General features: G+C 36.3%; 2 protein-coding genes across 2 annotated transcripts in view; one reads left to right on the forward strand and one right to left on the reverse strand.

The window, feature by feature from the left end:
• mcph1 (microcephalin 1) overlaps positions 1-16782 on the reverse strand; it is a 34138-nt gene that overhangs the window by 8721 nt on the left and 8635 nt on the right. Inside the window, exons 11-13 of the mRNA XM_055030129.1 lie at positions 14871-14908; positions 14564-14726; positions 14378-14455 (exon numbers count right to left, since the gene is read on the reverse strand). Of these exons, the coding sequence (XP_054886104.1) occupies positions 14378-14455; positions 14564-14726; positions 14871-14908 (279 nt within the window). The remainder of the gene's footprint in view (positions 1-14377; positions 14456-14563; positions 14727-14870; positions 14909-16782) is intronic.
• Positions 676-13130, forward strand: angpt2a (angiopoietin 2a). Its single transcript, XM_055030143.1, has 9 exons — positions 676-933; positions 4068-4223; positions 5079-5200; positions 5299-5537; positions 6235-6362; positions 6687-6788; positions 7460-7626; positions 9235-9365; positions 11893-13130. Exons 1-9 carry the CDS (start codon positions 676-678, stop codon positions 12063-12065), a joined length of 1476 nt encoding a protein of 491 aa, XP_054886118.1. The 3' UTR covers positions 12066-13130.

Below are 16782 nucleotides of genomic sequence, written 5' to 3' on the forward strand. Positions count from 1 at the left end.
TCTGGTCAGTTTTGGTTGCTCACATTCGTATTTAAATTAGCTAAGACTGGAGGCTTATGACAAAATGAATGCAACCTCTTAAAAGGACAAAGGAAGAAATAAGAGGAAACAAAAGCCTTCCGCTGAATCTCCCATTCAAGCTTCTGGTATGCGTGTTGTAAGCCGGGAAACAATTTTCAATGAATGGGAAGACACTGTTCGCATCAAAGACTGTGCTGAATGTGTGTGGCGGCATCCTGAAAACAACACGTGTGATCTGCAGAGGATATAGTGGAGGATGTGTAGTCTGTGCATCTGCTTCTGTGTGTTTAGTGAGGACTGAAAGGAATCTCCACTTCACATCTTTTCACAATGACTGGTCACAGTAAAGGGGGGAGTGGTTTAAACTCACAGTTAGTGTTTAGACCACTTTAGCAAGTGGTCAGGGGACTGATGAAAGGCGAGCACATGCAGTCCAGCACCACTGAGGTAAAGACACGCTACCTCAAATTCCTGATTGCCTTCTCTCCACCTACCAAAGAGGTTTTAAAAGGAGTTTCCAGAAACTTCAGAGAGCTGTTTACATTGGATGCAGCTTGGGAAAGACCTCTACTGAGAGAAGACTGAAACAAAAAAAATACAATAAAATAACCAATAATCAATCTCTTCAAAAAAATTTTTTTTTAGCAAAGAGTAATGAAGATGCTTAATGCAGATTTACTCATTTTAAGTTTCTGCTTTGGTTTGGGAGCCCAGTATGGTGCTGTTGGCAAGAGACAGTATCAGATCCAAAACGGCCCATGTAGCTACACTTTTCTGCTGCCTGAGCAAGAGAACTGCCAAAGCACGGACACCTATCCTGAACAAAAGGATGGACCAATGGACGAGGAGTCGGCTCAGAGACTAGAACAACTGGAGATGGGCATGGAGAACAACACACAGTGGCTGCTTAAGGTAAACCTTTTATCGCCTTATAATATCACTCTGTCAGTGACAGCTTTTATATCATTGAAAAGCTGTCTATTTCTTAGGAATTTCTAAGAAAAAGTGAATAACTGTTTGAGAGAAATGTGTAGAAAAACTGTAAAGTGGAAACATCAATGTCAGTCCATAGTATGTGTCTCAAAGTGAAAAAACATTTAAGGAAAGCCTAAGAAGCTGTTATATATAACTAATTGTGTATTAATTTTGCCAGTTTTCCCATGCAAAGTCACATGAATATATGAAGTTGAGTGACAAAGATTCAACACAGGTGCAGGATGCATTTCTGCCTCTGTCTACTAAAGATACATATATATATATATATTTTTGGTAAGGATAAAGAAAATGCTTTTCTTCCCTAAATCACTTTAATATCACTTTCTCATTATGAGATTAAAGACAAGAAACAAAATGAGCCAAATAGATATAGTCAACCTCATGTGAAATAAGTTTTGGTCGACCGCACGAGAACCATCAAGACAGCAAAATTCACTCATACACATGTCAAAGTAAGCTCTAACAACAGGGGGCATTTTTTAAAGCACACCATTTCTAAGAAGATTTTTTTGGGCTGATATTGTGTCTAAAAACTTATCTGTATATGTAGAAGATTACTTCAGAAATGTTTCCAATTGTGCAGGTAGTAGGAGTCTCTATTTTTCTCCTGGTAAATTTTATCTCAACAAAAGTGACAATAACATCTTAAACTTGCTGGGTATTAATTTATCACTATGTGAAACTAGAGCCCCACAAACACAAATGTTGTTCCAAAAACAAAACCTTCCCTATTATCCAATAGACTATCACAGTGCACCACAAATATTTTGTTAAAATGTACAGCTAAACTGCACCCAATATTTACATTAAATCATATGTTGAAATATACAAATTAATAATAGCATAATTGATTGAAATAAACAAATAATAATAAAAACGACTGCGAAAAAAATCACAACCATAGTGACAGTTTCTAAAGTTTGCAAACATAATCAATTAGAGCTTATCGTTATGATAAATCACAAATTAATTTCATTCCATACAATAAGAAATGACAATGCATTGGTAACATTTTAACATATTTTATTGTGCATTGAAAAAAAAGTGACCTAGCAATCAATGTGACTGATAACTACACTCCTAATTACTTCCAGCATCAAACCTTGCTCCAGAATGACAAACTGGTGAGAGCTAACCTGTTTTTGAAAAATTATAAACAGAGAATAAATAAAGAATGAAATAAAAATAAAAGTAACTATAGTTTTCAGCCCTGTAAGACCCTGAGGAGCAATAAGACAGTAAAGAGCAGTGAATGCTGAAAAAATGGATGATGCATTGGGCTCAATTAACTGTAAGTAAAGTGGCTCAACAAGGTTGTGAACCTCTTTCTGGACTGCACTGCTGGATGAATCAATGGCGAGATGAAAGAGAAACATAAATAACTTCAAACAATTCAGGGTCAACAGAAAGCAGTGTGCCAGTGCTAATTTAAACTCATCACCAATCAGTCTATTAATTTGTCCAATGAGCATTCATTCTCCAATAGCAGATGACAGCTAAGACAAAAGAAGTTGACGTTTCTCGTGATTGAGGAACTCCGTCATTCCTCTCTGACGCTTTTCAGGCACTCAGAGTAAACAACTGATTAGAACATGAACTGTCAATCGGATATCCTGCCCACAGTTGAAATAATAACGCCCCACACATCTGTATGTAGCCAAGAACATAAACAAAGCAGATACAAGAAAAAGGAAGACAAACAAAATTATAAATTGAATATCTTAGCTTTTCTAAATAGTAATAATGTCTTGGTGTGTGGAGTGGAAGAGAAGCAAAACTTATGCAATCTTGGTGTTGGTGACAGAAAGAAAACTCTACTGACGCTGGTTTCCAGTTGGACTGTAATGAAGGATGTAACTCCTCACTCAACACTTCCATCCTGTTTACGAGTCGTGTGACCTGATTGCTGCTCAGGAACACACAGCAGGAAATAACTTAATGATTAGTTTCAGTCTAAATGTAGCCTTTCTGTAAGGTAGATAAGAACAATTATGGGAATGTGTGTCGCTACGTCACAACTTTAATTGCTTTGAGGCATGAAATTTTAATTAAATTAAAACTCACTGAAACAAAATATGAAATTTTAGTAATATTAGAAATATATCAGACCTCATCAATTGACTTTTTTTTAGCCGTACTATGACAAAAATGTTTAAAACAAGCTGCCTTATTCAAAGGGGTGAAAACCATTATTCTTCCTGCTGCAAAAGTAAGGCGTATACCAAAACGTTCACTAATAAAATCACTGAATTCAGGTGTTCCTTATGATCACCTTCCAGCATCTGACCATGCAGACTGCATCTACAAACCCTTGTAAAGGAATTTCCAAACAGGTAAAACATATTTTCTCATAAGTTAGGGTAAAGTGTAGAAACAGGTGGGGGAGGAGCAGTCCTGTTATTAAACAGATTATTTCAGGACTTTCAGTGGTTCATATTCAAAAGGACTTTAAACAGAAGAAACTGAAGAGGATTTATTTTCTTTAGTTAACCAGAACTACTTGAGCCCTGCACATACAGGTACGTCTTAGTAAATGGGAATTTGAGGCTTGTTTGTCAAATTAAAAGTACCTTCAACAAATAACCTTCAAGGATGTATTAAAAATACTCTTCATTAAGCCAACACTTCTGTATTAAAATGTTTTCTTTGTGATCTGATAAAAAAAAATCCAATCTCAAATGTTGTGGAAGATTTTAATTAACAGAAATAAAGGCCTGAAAACATCAGTCTGATATTTGGAGAAATAAGTAATAAAATAACTCTTCAATAATATTCTAATACATTGAAGTGCCCCTGTTCTGAGATGCTGATAAACAAGAGTATAGAGGATGACATATTGGGTCCCTGAATTAACTTTTCTCTCTCCTCCAGCAACAGAGGGGGAGCCTTTTCTTCTTCAATTTATATTAAAACCCAACAAGTGTGAAGCACCTGTCATGAACCCTGACATCAATAAACAATAAAACTGCAGGTCATGCGGAAAAGAAAAAAGATCAATAACTCTTACAAACTGCCTCAAGTTAACCATTTTTCAAAAATTTGTGTTGCAGTTGGAGAACTACATACAAGACAGCATGAAACGTGACATGCTCCAGCTCCAACAGGCTGCCGTACACAACCACACGGCTACGATGATTGAAATTGGGGCAAACCTGCTGAGTCAAACTGCTGAGCAAACAAGGAAACTCACTAATGTGGAAGCGCAGGTGAGGTTGGACCTTCTGTTATTTCCAAACACATGGAAATAACATGCAAGAGGCAAAGCAACATACAATTGTTCACCCTTCCTGTTCTGTGCGAGCAAAATCTGACTTAAGTGCTTTCTGTGACACACTGTGGTGAATAATATAGCTTCGGCAGGTTAAAAAATAAGCAATGGAGAAAAACAGGCATGACGAAGTCGGTTTATTATTGTGGCTGCACGTCAGTGACCCTGTGTGAGCCAACTGTACAGCATTTCCTGTTATTAGCACACTCGTATTCCCAGAGAAGGGGTCTATCAGTTTGTCACAATCAGACATCCGTCTGTTCAAAGACATCAACAGCTCCAATGGAGACACACAGCCAGGATCCATGTAAACAACCTGCGTTTTGCTGAGTTCAGTTCCTCCAAACTGGGAAATTAGTGGCAAGGTCAACAACCCCAGAGTTTAGTTCAATACATTGGAGTGTGAAAATATGTGGGGTTTCAGTGGTTTGCCCTTGTTTAGGTACGTCTAGAGTATTGCAGTATAGCAGTGCTTTCCTGTGCAGCTTTTCCATTTTGCAAATGGTTATTAGTTCAATCTCGAGGTGCAAACAGGACTTTGTGTTCAACTTGATAATCCAACTGGAAATACAGCTAAAATTGCTGATTTAGTCATTAATGTTATCACACTTGCATTTACTAATTTGTTGTTCACGGTGTTCAACAGTGTCAGTGCTTCTTTACAATGAAACACCACATGTTTTTTAAGTCCAGAGCTAAATATATATTGTTTCAATTACTGAAGGTCTGTTTTGATTTTTTTGAATTGAAATGAAACAGGCTGTCAAAGTATGCCTTGTTATTTTGACACTAGGTAATCCATCATACAACTAGACTTGAGCGCCAACTTCTCGAAAACTCCCTGTCAACCAACAACTTGGAAAAACAACTCATAGTCCAGTCAAATGAAATCAGCAAATTGAATGATAAAAACGGGTAAGGAAATGCGATGAAAAGCTGAATTGTTACCAACAAATTGTTGGACTAAGTGAAGACAGAATGGCTCATTCTGTTGTGTTTTATCTCCTCTTTAGCCTTCTAGAGAAAAAAGTGATAGAGATCGAGAAGCAGAGGCAAGTGGAGCAAAAAACACTTCGAGAAGAAAAGGAGCAGCTTCAGTCGCTAATACTGAGGCAGACGGCCATCATCGGGGAACTGGAGCAGCAGCTGCTCAAAGTTTCCTCCAACAACTCTGTTTTACACCATCAACAGCAGGAGATATTGGACACAGTGAATGGCCTAATACAGATATTATCTACAGGTTCTGTTCAAGGTGAGTCGTAACAGCAGGTGGATCTTTAAGCAATGGGTACTCCTTGAATCAGAACAAGGAGGGATCTTTCAACTTTCTCTCACACAACAGACATTTACTTATTCAGGTCATGTAATTGTACAGCAATTTTCATATGTATTAGGACAACATATTAGGAACACTTTGAATCAAAATTGTCTTGAACTTCACAGAAGAAGAAAAAACAAACAAGAAAACCTTTCTCCAACAGTAACTTTTGGATATTTCTTCACTACTTTTAGCAACCTCCTCAACATATGTCATGCAAAGATAAACTTGGATCCTCGTCTAGTCTCGTTTCTCATTTCCACTTGTTTTGGAAACATTTTGTGTGGCTGCATTTATAGTTGGATTTGGGGAAGTAGCTATTTTTTTGTAAACAACTTTTCTTCATGATACAGAGAAATAAAATATTTGAAAGGCCTATAAAAGTATATTGCTTTTAAACTAATATATGCTGTTTTTGTTTGTTGTTTGTGAGGAAATTCTGTTTCATTCACAGAAACTACACTGATTTGTTCACCAAATTTCAGAACTAGAAAACAATGTCTTTTGTTCATTCATTTTACAGACTAATGAAATTATACATATCTGAAACTAATATGATTACTAGCTACATATTGCATCTAAATTCTCTTCAAACATATCCTGATAAAATAACAGAGTATGTGTTTTGCAGAACCCAAAATTGCCATGATGCAAGACACGCCAACCACATACTTGGACTGTGCTGCTGTCTATAAGTCGGGAAACATCAAAAGTGGCGTCTACACTCTCACAATCCCTAACACCACCACAGAGGTGAAGGTAAAGTGTCTCCAGTTTACTGTCTAACTATAAAAAGAGTGAACATGTGTATGAGAACCAAAAAGAAAGAAAAAAAAGCAGTATATGTATTACCAAATATTCAGAGGCCTTCTACATTGTTGTAGGAGGGTCGATTCTCAGGATATGCAATCTTAAACAAAAAAATGGGGTCTGATTAGAAACTTTTAAATTCTTTCCCCAGAATAGCGTCTTGATTGAACACAAACTAGGTGGCACCATCGCATTAAAAATAAGCATCACGTTCTAACTTTCAGGGCCACTTTTGAGCCTTCAATCACAGCACTGTTTTCTTTGTGTCTGAAGGCTTTCTGTGACATGGAGACAGAAGGAGGCGGCTGGACGGTACTACAAAAACGCTTCGAGGGCCATGTTGACTTTCACCGTACGTGGCAGGAGTACAAAAAGGTAGAGGCAATCAAGAAGAAATCGTTTACACAGAAAAAACATAACCTAGGTTACAGTTTTCACTCCAAATCTACATACCAGCAGCCTGAATTAGTCTGGGTCATTGACCATTTTCTCAACTTGGCTTACTCTGCATAGTCAGTCTGAGGTGTTTCCTGAACTCTATTCAAAGAGAACAACTGAGATGTGCATGAGAATTGAGCACAGGCTCCCTGCATTTTGAATTCATAATAATGTCAGCAATTTGCCATCATTAAAGGAGCCAACTCAACCACAGGGTATTTATTATTTCAGTCAGCACGTCTAAAACTGTGCTGACGACACGCCATCATCAAAGAGTATGGATGAACCTTTAGCATAGTGCGTAGTTCTGATGACTCAAAATGGGAGAGAAATGAGCCACCAAGACGCTGCAAAGATCCATAACCTCTAAATACAGTCATTACAACACAATGCTCATTTCTTCCCCCTGACACTGAAAGGTTGTATTGGTGGAGAAGATCAGTGTCTGTTTTGTTTTGATAAAATATGTTAGTAAGGGAAGGGAGGTTTTCAGTTTTATAGCAAAAATAGGTAGTAGTACTTTGCTGGCTTTGCTAAAGAGAAAAAATGGTGAATAACGCCACCAGGGGTTTAACGCAGTTTAATTACATTTCTTTGTGTCTTTTCAGGGATTTGGAGAACCGTCAGGTGAATACTGGCTGGGAAATGAATTTGTCTCCAGACTTACAATTCAACAATCATACAAATTAAGAGTCCAGCTGAGTGACTGGGAAGGAAACTCTGCTTTCTCTCAATATGATCAGTTCTCTCTGGACGGCGAAGCACAAAATTACAGGTTTGTTCGGGCACTTCAGCAAAATTGTTTTCGCATGCAATTTTGATTAAGTAAAAATAATTAAAGCTCACAAAATTCTCCTTAACATGAAAAAGCACTTACAACAGTGCTTTTGAAGTGTATGACCTGAAGACAACTAGTATAAAAACATAAAACTTAAGACAATTCACCTTCAAAGAGTGCTATGGAAGTTCAGCATAAAAGCTCACTCATTTCAATTATTCTGAATTACTTTTTTTCTCAACATTTATACAATTCAAAATATTACAGAAATAATTTTGATCAACCAAATTAAATGTGCACCTTCTTGAACAACATTAAAATTAAGAACTCTTCACAGCACAACAGGTAGGCCCAGGCTGGTTTATGGTATGAAGATATACAAAATTTAAAGAAAAAAAAGTTTTGACAGCTTCAAAAGATATAGACTTTTTAATAAGATGCTCATCAAGGAGCCAGAGAAACTGCAGTTTTCTCCAACTAATCTAAAAGCGCAATACAATTTTTACTTCCCTAATTAAAGACAGCTTCTTCTTTTTTTAACTTATTTCAGATTGTGTAAAACAGTGAAGAAACAAAGGGAGCTCTACCCATCATTTCTATTAATGCAACATTGATTTAAAACTACAGTTGATGAGCGATGCACGTTAAAATCTCTACAGCAGACTGGCTACTGTAGAGATTTATAGTACCCTGACAAAATATTAAGCCAATTATCAATTTGTACAGCTTCACGTATTCTATAAATAGCAGAACAGCAAGAAGGTTAATTATGATCCACAAGACTCACCTGGGAAACTCAGTGGGTATTCATTCTATATTTTCACTTTACGTATCAAAATAACAAAAACCCACAATAACGTTTTAGAACTAGAGCTGCAAAATCTTAGGAAAACATTTTATTTTTATTTTTGAATTTGTCAGCAGATTCTCAAGCAGTACCACCAGGGTATTTTTAATCGCCATCATGTTCCAAGCTAACAGTATTTCTGTTATGATAGTATGCAATTTTATTTAATCAACTTCTAAAGTTTTATCTTGTAGGCAAAACATGCCATAGCATTTTTTTTTTTTTAAGAAAGCGGATCTTGACACTGACATACTGGCATTGGCCAAAAGAAAATCGAATAAACCAGGTCAGTGTTTAAAAAATAGGAAGCACATGAAATGTGCGTTTTTGACATTCAGTCTGAAGATTTGGCAATAACAAAACCTTCATATCCAAATGTGGGCTGGGAAAAGGTTTAGGTTTTTTCCTATGAAATTAACAGACAGTATTCCTGTTTAACAACATATTTATTTTGTTTAGTTTGATTTTACTCTTAAAGCTGGTGGCTCAATAAGGATAAACTCCAAAACAGCAAACAAAAAACATTTCCATAATGTCAAAACATTGCTTATGAAATTCTCAAGGAAAACTCATCAAACAAGTAATTAAAGAAATGATAAAAACTAATAACAATAGTTTAGTTTGAATGCGTTATACCCAACCAAATTCTGGAAGAAAAAAAAAACAAAAAACTATGAGGACTAAGTATTGCCTTTTGAGGAATGGTAATCACAGACTTCCTCCTCCTCTTCCTCCATTTTTTCTTCTCCTTTCTACAGGATACACCTTAAAGGCTACAGTGGAACTGCAGGCAAAATAAGCAGCATTGGGCAGCCAGGAAGTGATTTTAGCACAAAGGATGCAGACAATGATAAATGTGTTTGCAAGTGCTCACAACTGACAACAGGAGGTAAGAAATATATTCTATAAACACTTTATGTACTTGAGTAATTCTGCAACCAAAAAGATATATAAATGCATTGATGAGAAAACAATTCTTCTCAAAGCACAAAAATGCTGGCACTTCTCCCAAAGTCTTCAAGGACATTTTAAAGGCCGCTCTACCTTTTATGGCTGTGTCAAGGAGCACAATTAGCTCAGGCTTAATCACCAATCTGCTCAATGGGGAATTCAACATTGACAATAGCTGACATTAACAGCCTGGGAACAGAGCTTTTCCCTCTCTCCTCCGGTAGCTTAAAAAGCCCTTCACAATTCCCCTGAAAGTGACTCAACTTTTCTTTATCTGAAACCTGGACTGCCAAGAGAAGTTCAGAATGATTAAAAACTGTAACCTCATCTCCTTTTCTACTATGAGGGTTCAAAGGCACATTAAAAAACAGTCATGACTGGGTGGCACTTGGTCAGAAAAGAAAAAAAGTAAAAAGAAAAAGCACAAAACTAAATACACAAATTGTATGTCTCAAATTTGTATGGAAATTGAATAGAAATGCCTCCAATTTATAAACAAGGACAAATAAATTCTATCAGAAACAGACATGTACTAGTTGTTCTGGAGGGAAATATGAATATTCTCTGAAAAATGTCAATAGAAATGTCATAGCAAACCTCATCGGTATGAACAACGAAAAAATCGTGTAATTATTGTTGTCTGATAAAAGCTGGATAATGAAAAAGAAGTGCAAGGGTGGATTTAATAAGGATATAATTATGTAGAATGCTCCTCATCAGTATCAGTGAGTGTATAATAATCAACTCCCACAAGCCTAATATAACCAGACCACTAGCTGAGCTATCACTCATCAAGTTGCATTGTCAATAATACTTGAAAAAGTGAAAAAAAAAATTTTTTTTTAATCTGAACTATTTCTAATGGCTGAGATTAAACATTACTTTAAAGATTTTTAAAGATTTTGACTTAATTGCATTCATTTGCATGCATTGTTATTTCTGGGCATAAAGTAAACCTGTGTACTAAGCAACTTAGATTTTATTTATAGTTATGTAACTTTGCTTCATGCATAAATTAGCATATGTTTATATTTTATGAAGGTGCTCCAAGTCTTAAATATTTTTTAATATATTATATGGCTGGTATTGCTTCCAAAGGTCACAAATAGTTTTTCATCTTCAAGGAATTAGTTTTATGAACTGAACCACTGCAAAAATCCTCAACTTCTAAAAGGTTAATATTTTACCTGAAGGAGATGAATCTCTTGGCATCTTAGTATAAATTCAGATTAATTGGTTTCTGACTCTCAAAACAATGTCACAAAAATGGCATAGCAGTTTTCCACCCTGGAAACCACAGTAACTGTCTTAAATAAAAGTAGTGGTAGAAAAGGTCAAAATATTACGGCAGTTCACTTTGACCTTCACTTTTTTAGTAGTTACAAAGTCGGAAAATATTTTGTTTTATTCTTTAAATAAATTCTGTCCTCACTACATACTAGACACAGGAGTATCATCACTGGTGCACCAGGTGCAACCTTCTCCATTTTCTGTATAAATAACAATCAGCTTCTGTTTAAATAAAGGCATCATGGAAACGCTGATGACATTAGAAGGTTCATTATTAGAGTCAGCAAAAGCTACTAGGTAATATGGAGATTGGAGTTGTTCTAAAAGTGCGGTATTATGCATTCTCTAGACACATAATGTCACTTTATGCCACAATCGAGTAAGTATGTTACTCTCAAATGCTATAAAATGCATTATATATATATATATATATATATATATATATATATATATATATATACATATATATATATATATAAAACATGACTTCAAAAAATTTGACATGAAATTGTGCGTCTGTCTCTTTAAGTTTCTTCTCTTTCCAACACTCTGCTTTCATCAGGTCATCTGAACAGTGCTGTTCATTATGCTGTTTACAACTGTTCTTATGAGTGGTGCAGTGACAAGCAGTTCCTACGATGAGCAAACAGAGCAAACTCTCTGTTCCACCAGATGTTTACTATTTGCTGCTGCCACTAGTATGGAGGAACTAAGTGTGGGAGGCACGGGGAGGGCAGTTCTATGACGCTGCAGCTCCGGGGCGGAGCTTTGTGGAAATAAATAGGACTTTGTGAGAGCAAGCGTTTAGGCATCTTCAGCCCTGAATGGATGCCATGGGAGATTCAAATATGCATGAAAGAACCTAAAAAAAAAAAGTTGCTTTTACAGAAGACTCCGACTTTCAGACAGTAGAAGTTCACTTTAGTGTTTGCCTCTTTGGACCAAGCTTTGGCTTTCAATTCCAACAAGTACACATATATACTAAATGAAGAAGCTAAAGGGTTGTTTACTATAGGTAAGATATTAACTGCTGAAGTCCTCTTGAGAAATGAAAAGTTGAAAACTACTAAACTATTCCTTTAATCACATAAGTATTCACTAACAGTGATAGAAAGCAGTAGTTAAGACACAAATTCAGTTGTATACATTAATATTAATGTGTTCTGATGTTCCAGGCTGGTGGTTTGATGCCTGCGGCCCATCCAATTTGAATGGGATGTATTACCAGAAAGGCCAGAATTCCAACCGCTTTAATGGAATCAAATGGTACTACTGGAAAGGATCAGGATACTCACTGAAGTCGACTGCCATGATGATCAGACCGACAGACTTCTCAGCCTTGCTTTGAGCCCATGTTCATTAAATGAAGCGTTTCAAAAATGCTGCCCAGAAAACATCAGTACCAAAAGTAAAGGTTCCAGTGGAAGCCAAAGTACTTCATAAATATGTCTCTTCATACATAAATTTCTCCTTATTTATGTCTTTATAAATTTGAGCTCAAGGGTTTGTGCACATTAAAAATGCTGACAGCTTAGACGCAGCATTTATATTCTGTAAATGCCATCATAAAAGTTCAACACAAAGATACATACTTCAGCACATTTTCAGTATTTGTCCGACTGTGATTCAGAATACCAGAAGATGATATTGTATAGACAGACCATGGTACAAGATAAATAACTGGCTCAAAGTGATTATTAGATATATTCAAAATATTTTTTATGATTTAAATGTTACAACTGCAAGAATGTTTTTTTTCTACAATTTTTTTTTTGCTGTTTTGTTCAGAATGTATGTACATTTGATGTTTAATTTATATGTTCATGTTAGGGATCATATTTATGTCTACTATACATATAGAGGAAATCTGAGTGTTAGAATCTGAGTTTCTTAATTATGAATGTGCAAGCAAGCTCAAAAATGATATATTTTAATATATTATACCAGAACTAAAATACAAGCAGGATGATTATGTTTTTGCATTAGAAAGGTATCTTGGAATGATTATTTTTGTTTTGATGGAGCTTAAATTGTTAACACTGGCTTTGCAGGTTTATTAGAAATGCCTTGGAAGCCATTTTGTTACTTAAGCTGAATACCATTAACTAGTCAGGACTCAAGTTTCCTTTGTGTTAGCTGACCACATCTTTTTACTGCTTCAACAAGAACGTTTTCTACACTGTTTAGCAAAAATGTTCTTTTTTAGGTTTCGCAAGTGCAGCATAAACAATAAATCTAAACGGATCAAAATCAGTGGAATGTTTCTTTGTATAAACAAACAGTAACCAAGTGTCTGAAGATGATTAACACAGAAATCAGTTTTTTAAGTAGAATCCAATGTGAGCTTTTCCATATGTCATCTACTTCCTATAAATATGCATAATATATTAAAAATGGGGGAGAGGGAATGTTTCCAAATAAAAAGCTTGTGCTTGTGTTTTATTAAAATGATGCAGAGTCCTACACAAAACAGACCATGTTATTATAAAGATTATATGTCACTTCAATAAAAAAAGCAAGCAAAAGAAACTATGCTTCTACATCAAACCTATTGCACAGCAAATTTCAGGCTCCGACCATTATGTGATCAGACGTTCTTAGCTCAGAGTTTTAAGTTTGATTCCCTTTTGGAGCTTTTTCTCTGTGATTCTTAACTGGCCACAAGTGACTGAAATAAACAAAAGCAAACTGATGGATTGTTGCAGTAACACCTGCAGCTGTATAGCATTGAGTACCTTGAAATTTTCCTTTAAATAAAAAAGAAAAGAAAAGTTATTGTTTTATTATCTAATCATCTGTTCTATTAGCAAAATTGTAGAAAATAAAATATCTTTTGTGTCAAAAGATATTATACACACACAGCTGTGTCAGTCTGAGGGTTAAGGTGGGGAATGCCAAAGCCTAAGTCTTATTGGTCAGTTTGCGTTTGTTTATTTCACGGCTTTGGGTTTAAGTTAAAAGTTAATGAGTTGGGTTTGAACCTCCCGTTGTTCTGAGATCAGCCTGAGCTTCTGACAGTCTGCGCGGTTCTGGCGGGTTGCCGGTTTATTAGCTTTTTTCGTGGTTTCGCGAACTGAACAGCTGACGGGTCACCCGCTGGCTGACACCAGCGGATGTCGAAAAAATAAAGGTCCGACACAAAACTATCACTCCACCTGACTTGCAAGAGCACAACCACCTCTCTAATGCGCAAAAATCAGCACAGACCTAAACCACAAGAGCAGTGGACTTTTTTTTCCAGACGATGCTAAATAATAAAGACATGGAAGCGAAGCCTCCCCATGTGGTTCACGGAAAGAGGTTGGTGCTGATTCGCAGGTTCAGGTGGTGTCAGACGTCCAGAGAACGAGAAGGTGAAGCTGTTTGCTTTATTTCTACTTTGGCTAGATTAAATTGTTAAGCCACAGTCTTAGCAGCAGGTATCAGACGTAAGGTGACCCATCAGCTCTCTAGTTCAGGAAACATCAAAGAAGCTCATAAACTGACGACCCGGTCTATGGAATATTCTAATTCCATATGTTCAGAATGTATGTACATTTGATGTTTAATTTATATGTTTATAATTTATAGATCAGTAACTTTGGTAAATTATTTTCTAAATACTACTTACCTTGGATTAGAGTAAGGTTGAGAATAATTGTCTGTTTTAGTGGCTCCTACCTGTGCAGCAGGAAACTGGTCTGAAAGCTCATATGGCTCCTCTGGAATCCACTGCCTTTGCTCCAAGCACCACAGAATCTACTCGCAAATAAAATGTGGGTCAAAGAGGTGCTTACAAGAGATGCTTACAAGATCCTTTTGTCTTTTTCAGAAGTGTATCGTAATGGCTTCTGAACATTTCCATACCCATTCAAAAGACAGGATCCAGCAGCCACGTGCGATACCCAACAGGATGTTCAGAGTCCGTCTGTGTTCACCAGACACCACATGAGTTGTGCTCTCACATACTCTGTCGATGATTGAAAAACCACCCAGAGCTTTCACCACCTGCAGCACAGTCTGCTGCTTCCTAAAGGAGGCAGAGGGGGTTCAAAACATCATAAACAAACAGTTAAACATCTCCAGTTTTTGCTAACCGTCGCATATGTGTTTTAAAACTTATTTATCTGAACGTTTGCTCTTGTATTGGGATAAACAACCAAGAAGAACTTACTCAGTGGGCATACTGGTCATGACAAGTGTCCTCGGAGCCTGAAATGAATGGCAACATGCAAATGATGGAAAGGATGACTTCAGCTAGACAGGTGCAATTCAATAACTTCTCACTTGTAAATTAATTTTAGTCACAAAAATGTAAAACTCCCACATTAAATAAAATATACACAGTGTCATATTCTAATTCTTTTATGATAATATTGATGATTATGGCTAAGAGCTATTAAAAGCCAAAAAATGCAGTTTCATAAACAATCAGAGTATTCCATAAGATCAATAAAAAAGAGTCTTAAAATGGAACTGTAAGCATTCTGCTCGTCTGCATTGGTGAATCTGGTGTTTTACTTCACTCTAGAAATTCACACATAGATTCTCTGAGAGGTTTAGATAGAGCTCCCCGATTTCTGGGCAAATGAGTACAGTGATAACATGGTTCATTAAAGCAGGTACAGGGATTTTCATTTATTTTTTTGTCAACCTGGTTAGGGGGCAATAATATTACAAGTCTCAATCAAATCCAAATGAAAGCAAAACTTATTTATTTTTTTTGTTGTTGTAAAATTAGGGAAGAAATCCTTAATTGTTTAAAACTCACTTTATCATGTTCTGGATACAAAAAATAAAATAAAACACAAAATATTAATGAGATAAGTGAAAAATGAACCACATTTTGAATCACTGAAACCAAATTGCAAATCTCTCCCCTGATGACTGCAGACCATCCAGGCACATAGTTTGGCCCAGATACAGAGAGCTATCATCGACGCAAACACCTCAGCGACAGCTACAAACAGGACCACCAAGCCCTTTTCCTGCCACACTCAGCTATCTAGTTCACCAGCTGGATGTCAGAGGTTAAGGCCTGCTGAGCACAGAGGTGTCAAAACAGTACACAAACCACACCCATGTTCATCAAACATCACATTATTCCTGACATGGCACGTTAAGCAGTCACTCAGACGATAATGCCCTTGCTGCACTGTTGCCTCTCTTCGATCGTTCAACACAATTTTATCTTCAAAGAAGAGAGACCTGAGTTTTAAGAGAGTAATTGGTCATTAATATCAGTAAGGTGAGTAAAGTGAAGTGCAAAAACTGTAAGAAATCTGAGAGCTTTTTTAAAGGTTCCTTAAAAAAAAAAAAAAAAAACGACTTGAGATTATTATATAGCACGTACATTTCTGGCAGCTGCACAAAAATCTTGCAAGAGCATGAGCTGTGCATAATGAGCCTGTGACAAGGGGCTGGTGTGAAATGCAGCATGACCTTTAAGCACAAACGCTCTGAGCACAAATAAGAAAAATGCTTCACTTTATGACTGAATCTTCTCTATAGTTACTGTTGTGGATACACTGAACTTAGCACGATTCAAACAATCTCTTCAAATGTTGAAATATAATGAACATACATAGTAGATACCAGAATAAAAGTTAGGAGATGAACCAATCAGAATATTTGCATTCTAGAATATGAAATGGATGAGCAGTGCTTGTCAACAACTGATAGCATGAGACTGCCATACAGCAAGTCTTCAGCAAGAGAGTCATGCAGTTGAAATGCAATACTGACTGCTACTGGAGGTCTTTCCTGTCCACAGCACCTCTGAAGATCTTGGATGAGATGAATTATGTTAACCTTTAATTTCCCTTTGTGATAAAGTATTTCTGTACTGAACTGATTGGAACAGTTTTTTTCTTTTTTGGTTTTGGTTTTTCAGAATCCACCCAGGCACAACTACATACAAACTGCTTTCATTCGACAATTGAATGTAAAACATACTGAACATAAAAGAGGTAGTTGTTTGAAGTCTGACAGAAAAATTCAAAGAATCTTGCTACTTAGTAGTCTTGTTTTAGTTTTGATGCATCACCAGACAAAAAGCTGTTTTTTTAGCAGTAAAAAAAATGTTG

Source organism: Poeciliopsis prolifica, unplaced genomic scaffold, assembly GCF_027474105.1.
Source record: "Poeciliopsis prolifica strain line A6 unplaced genomic scaffold, Auburn_PproV2 SCAFFOLD005, whole genome shotgun sequence".
NCBI lineage: Eukaryota > Metazoa > Chordata > Actinopteri > Cyprinodontiformes > Poeciliidae > Poeciliopsis > Poeciliopsis prolifica.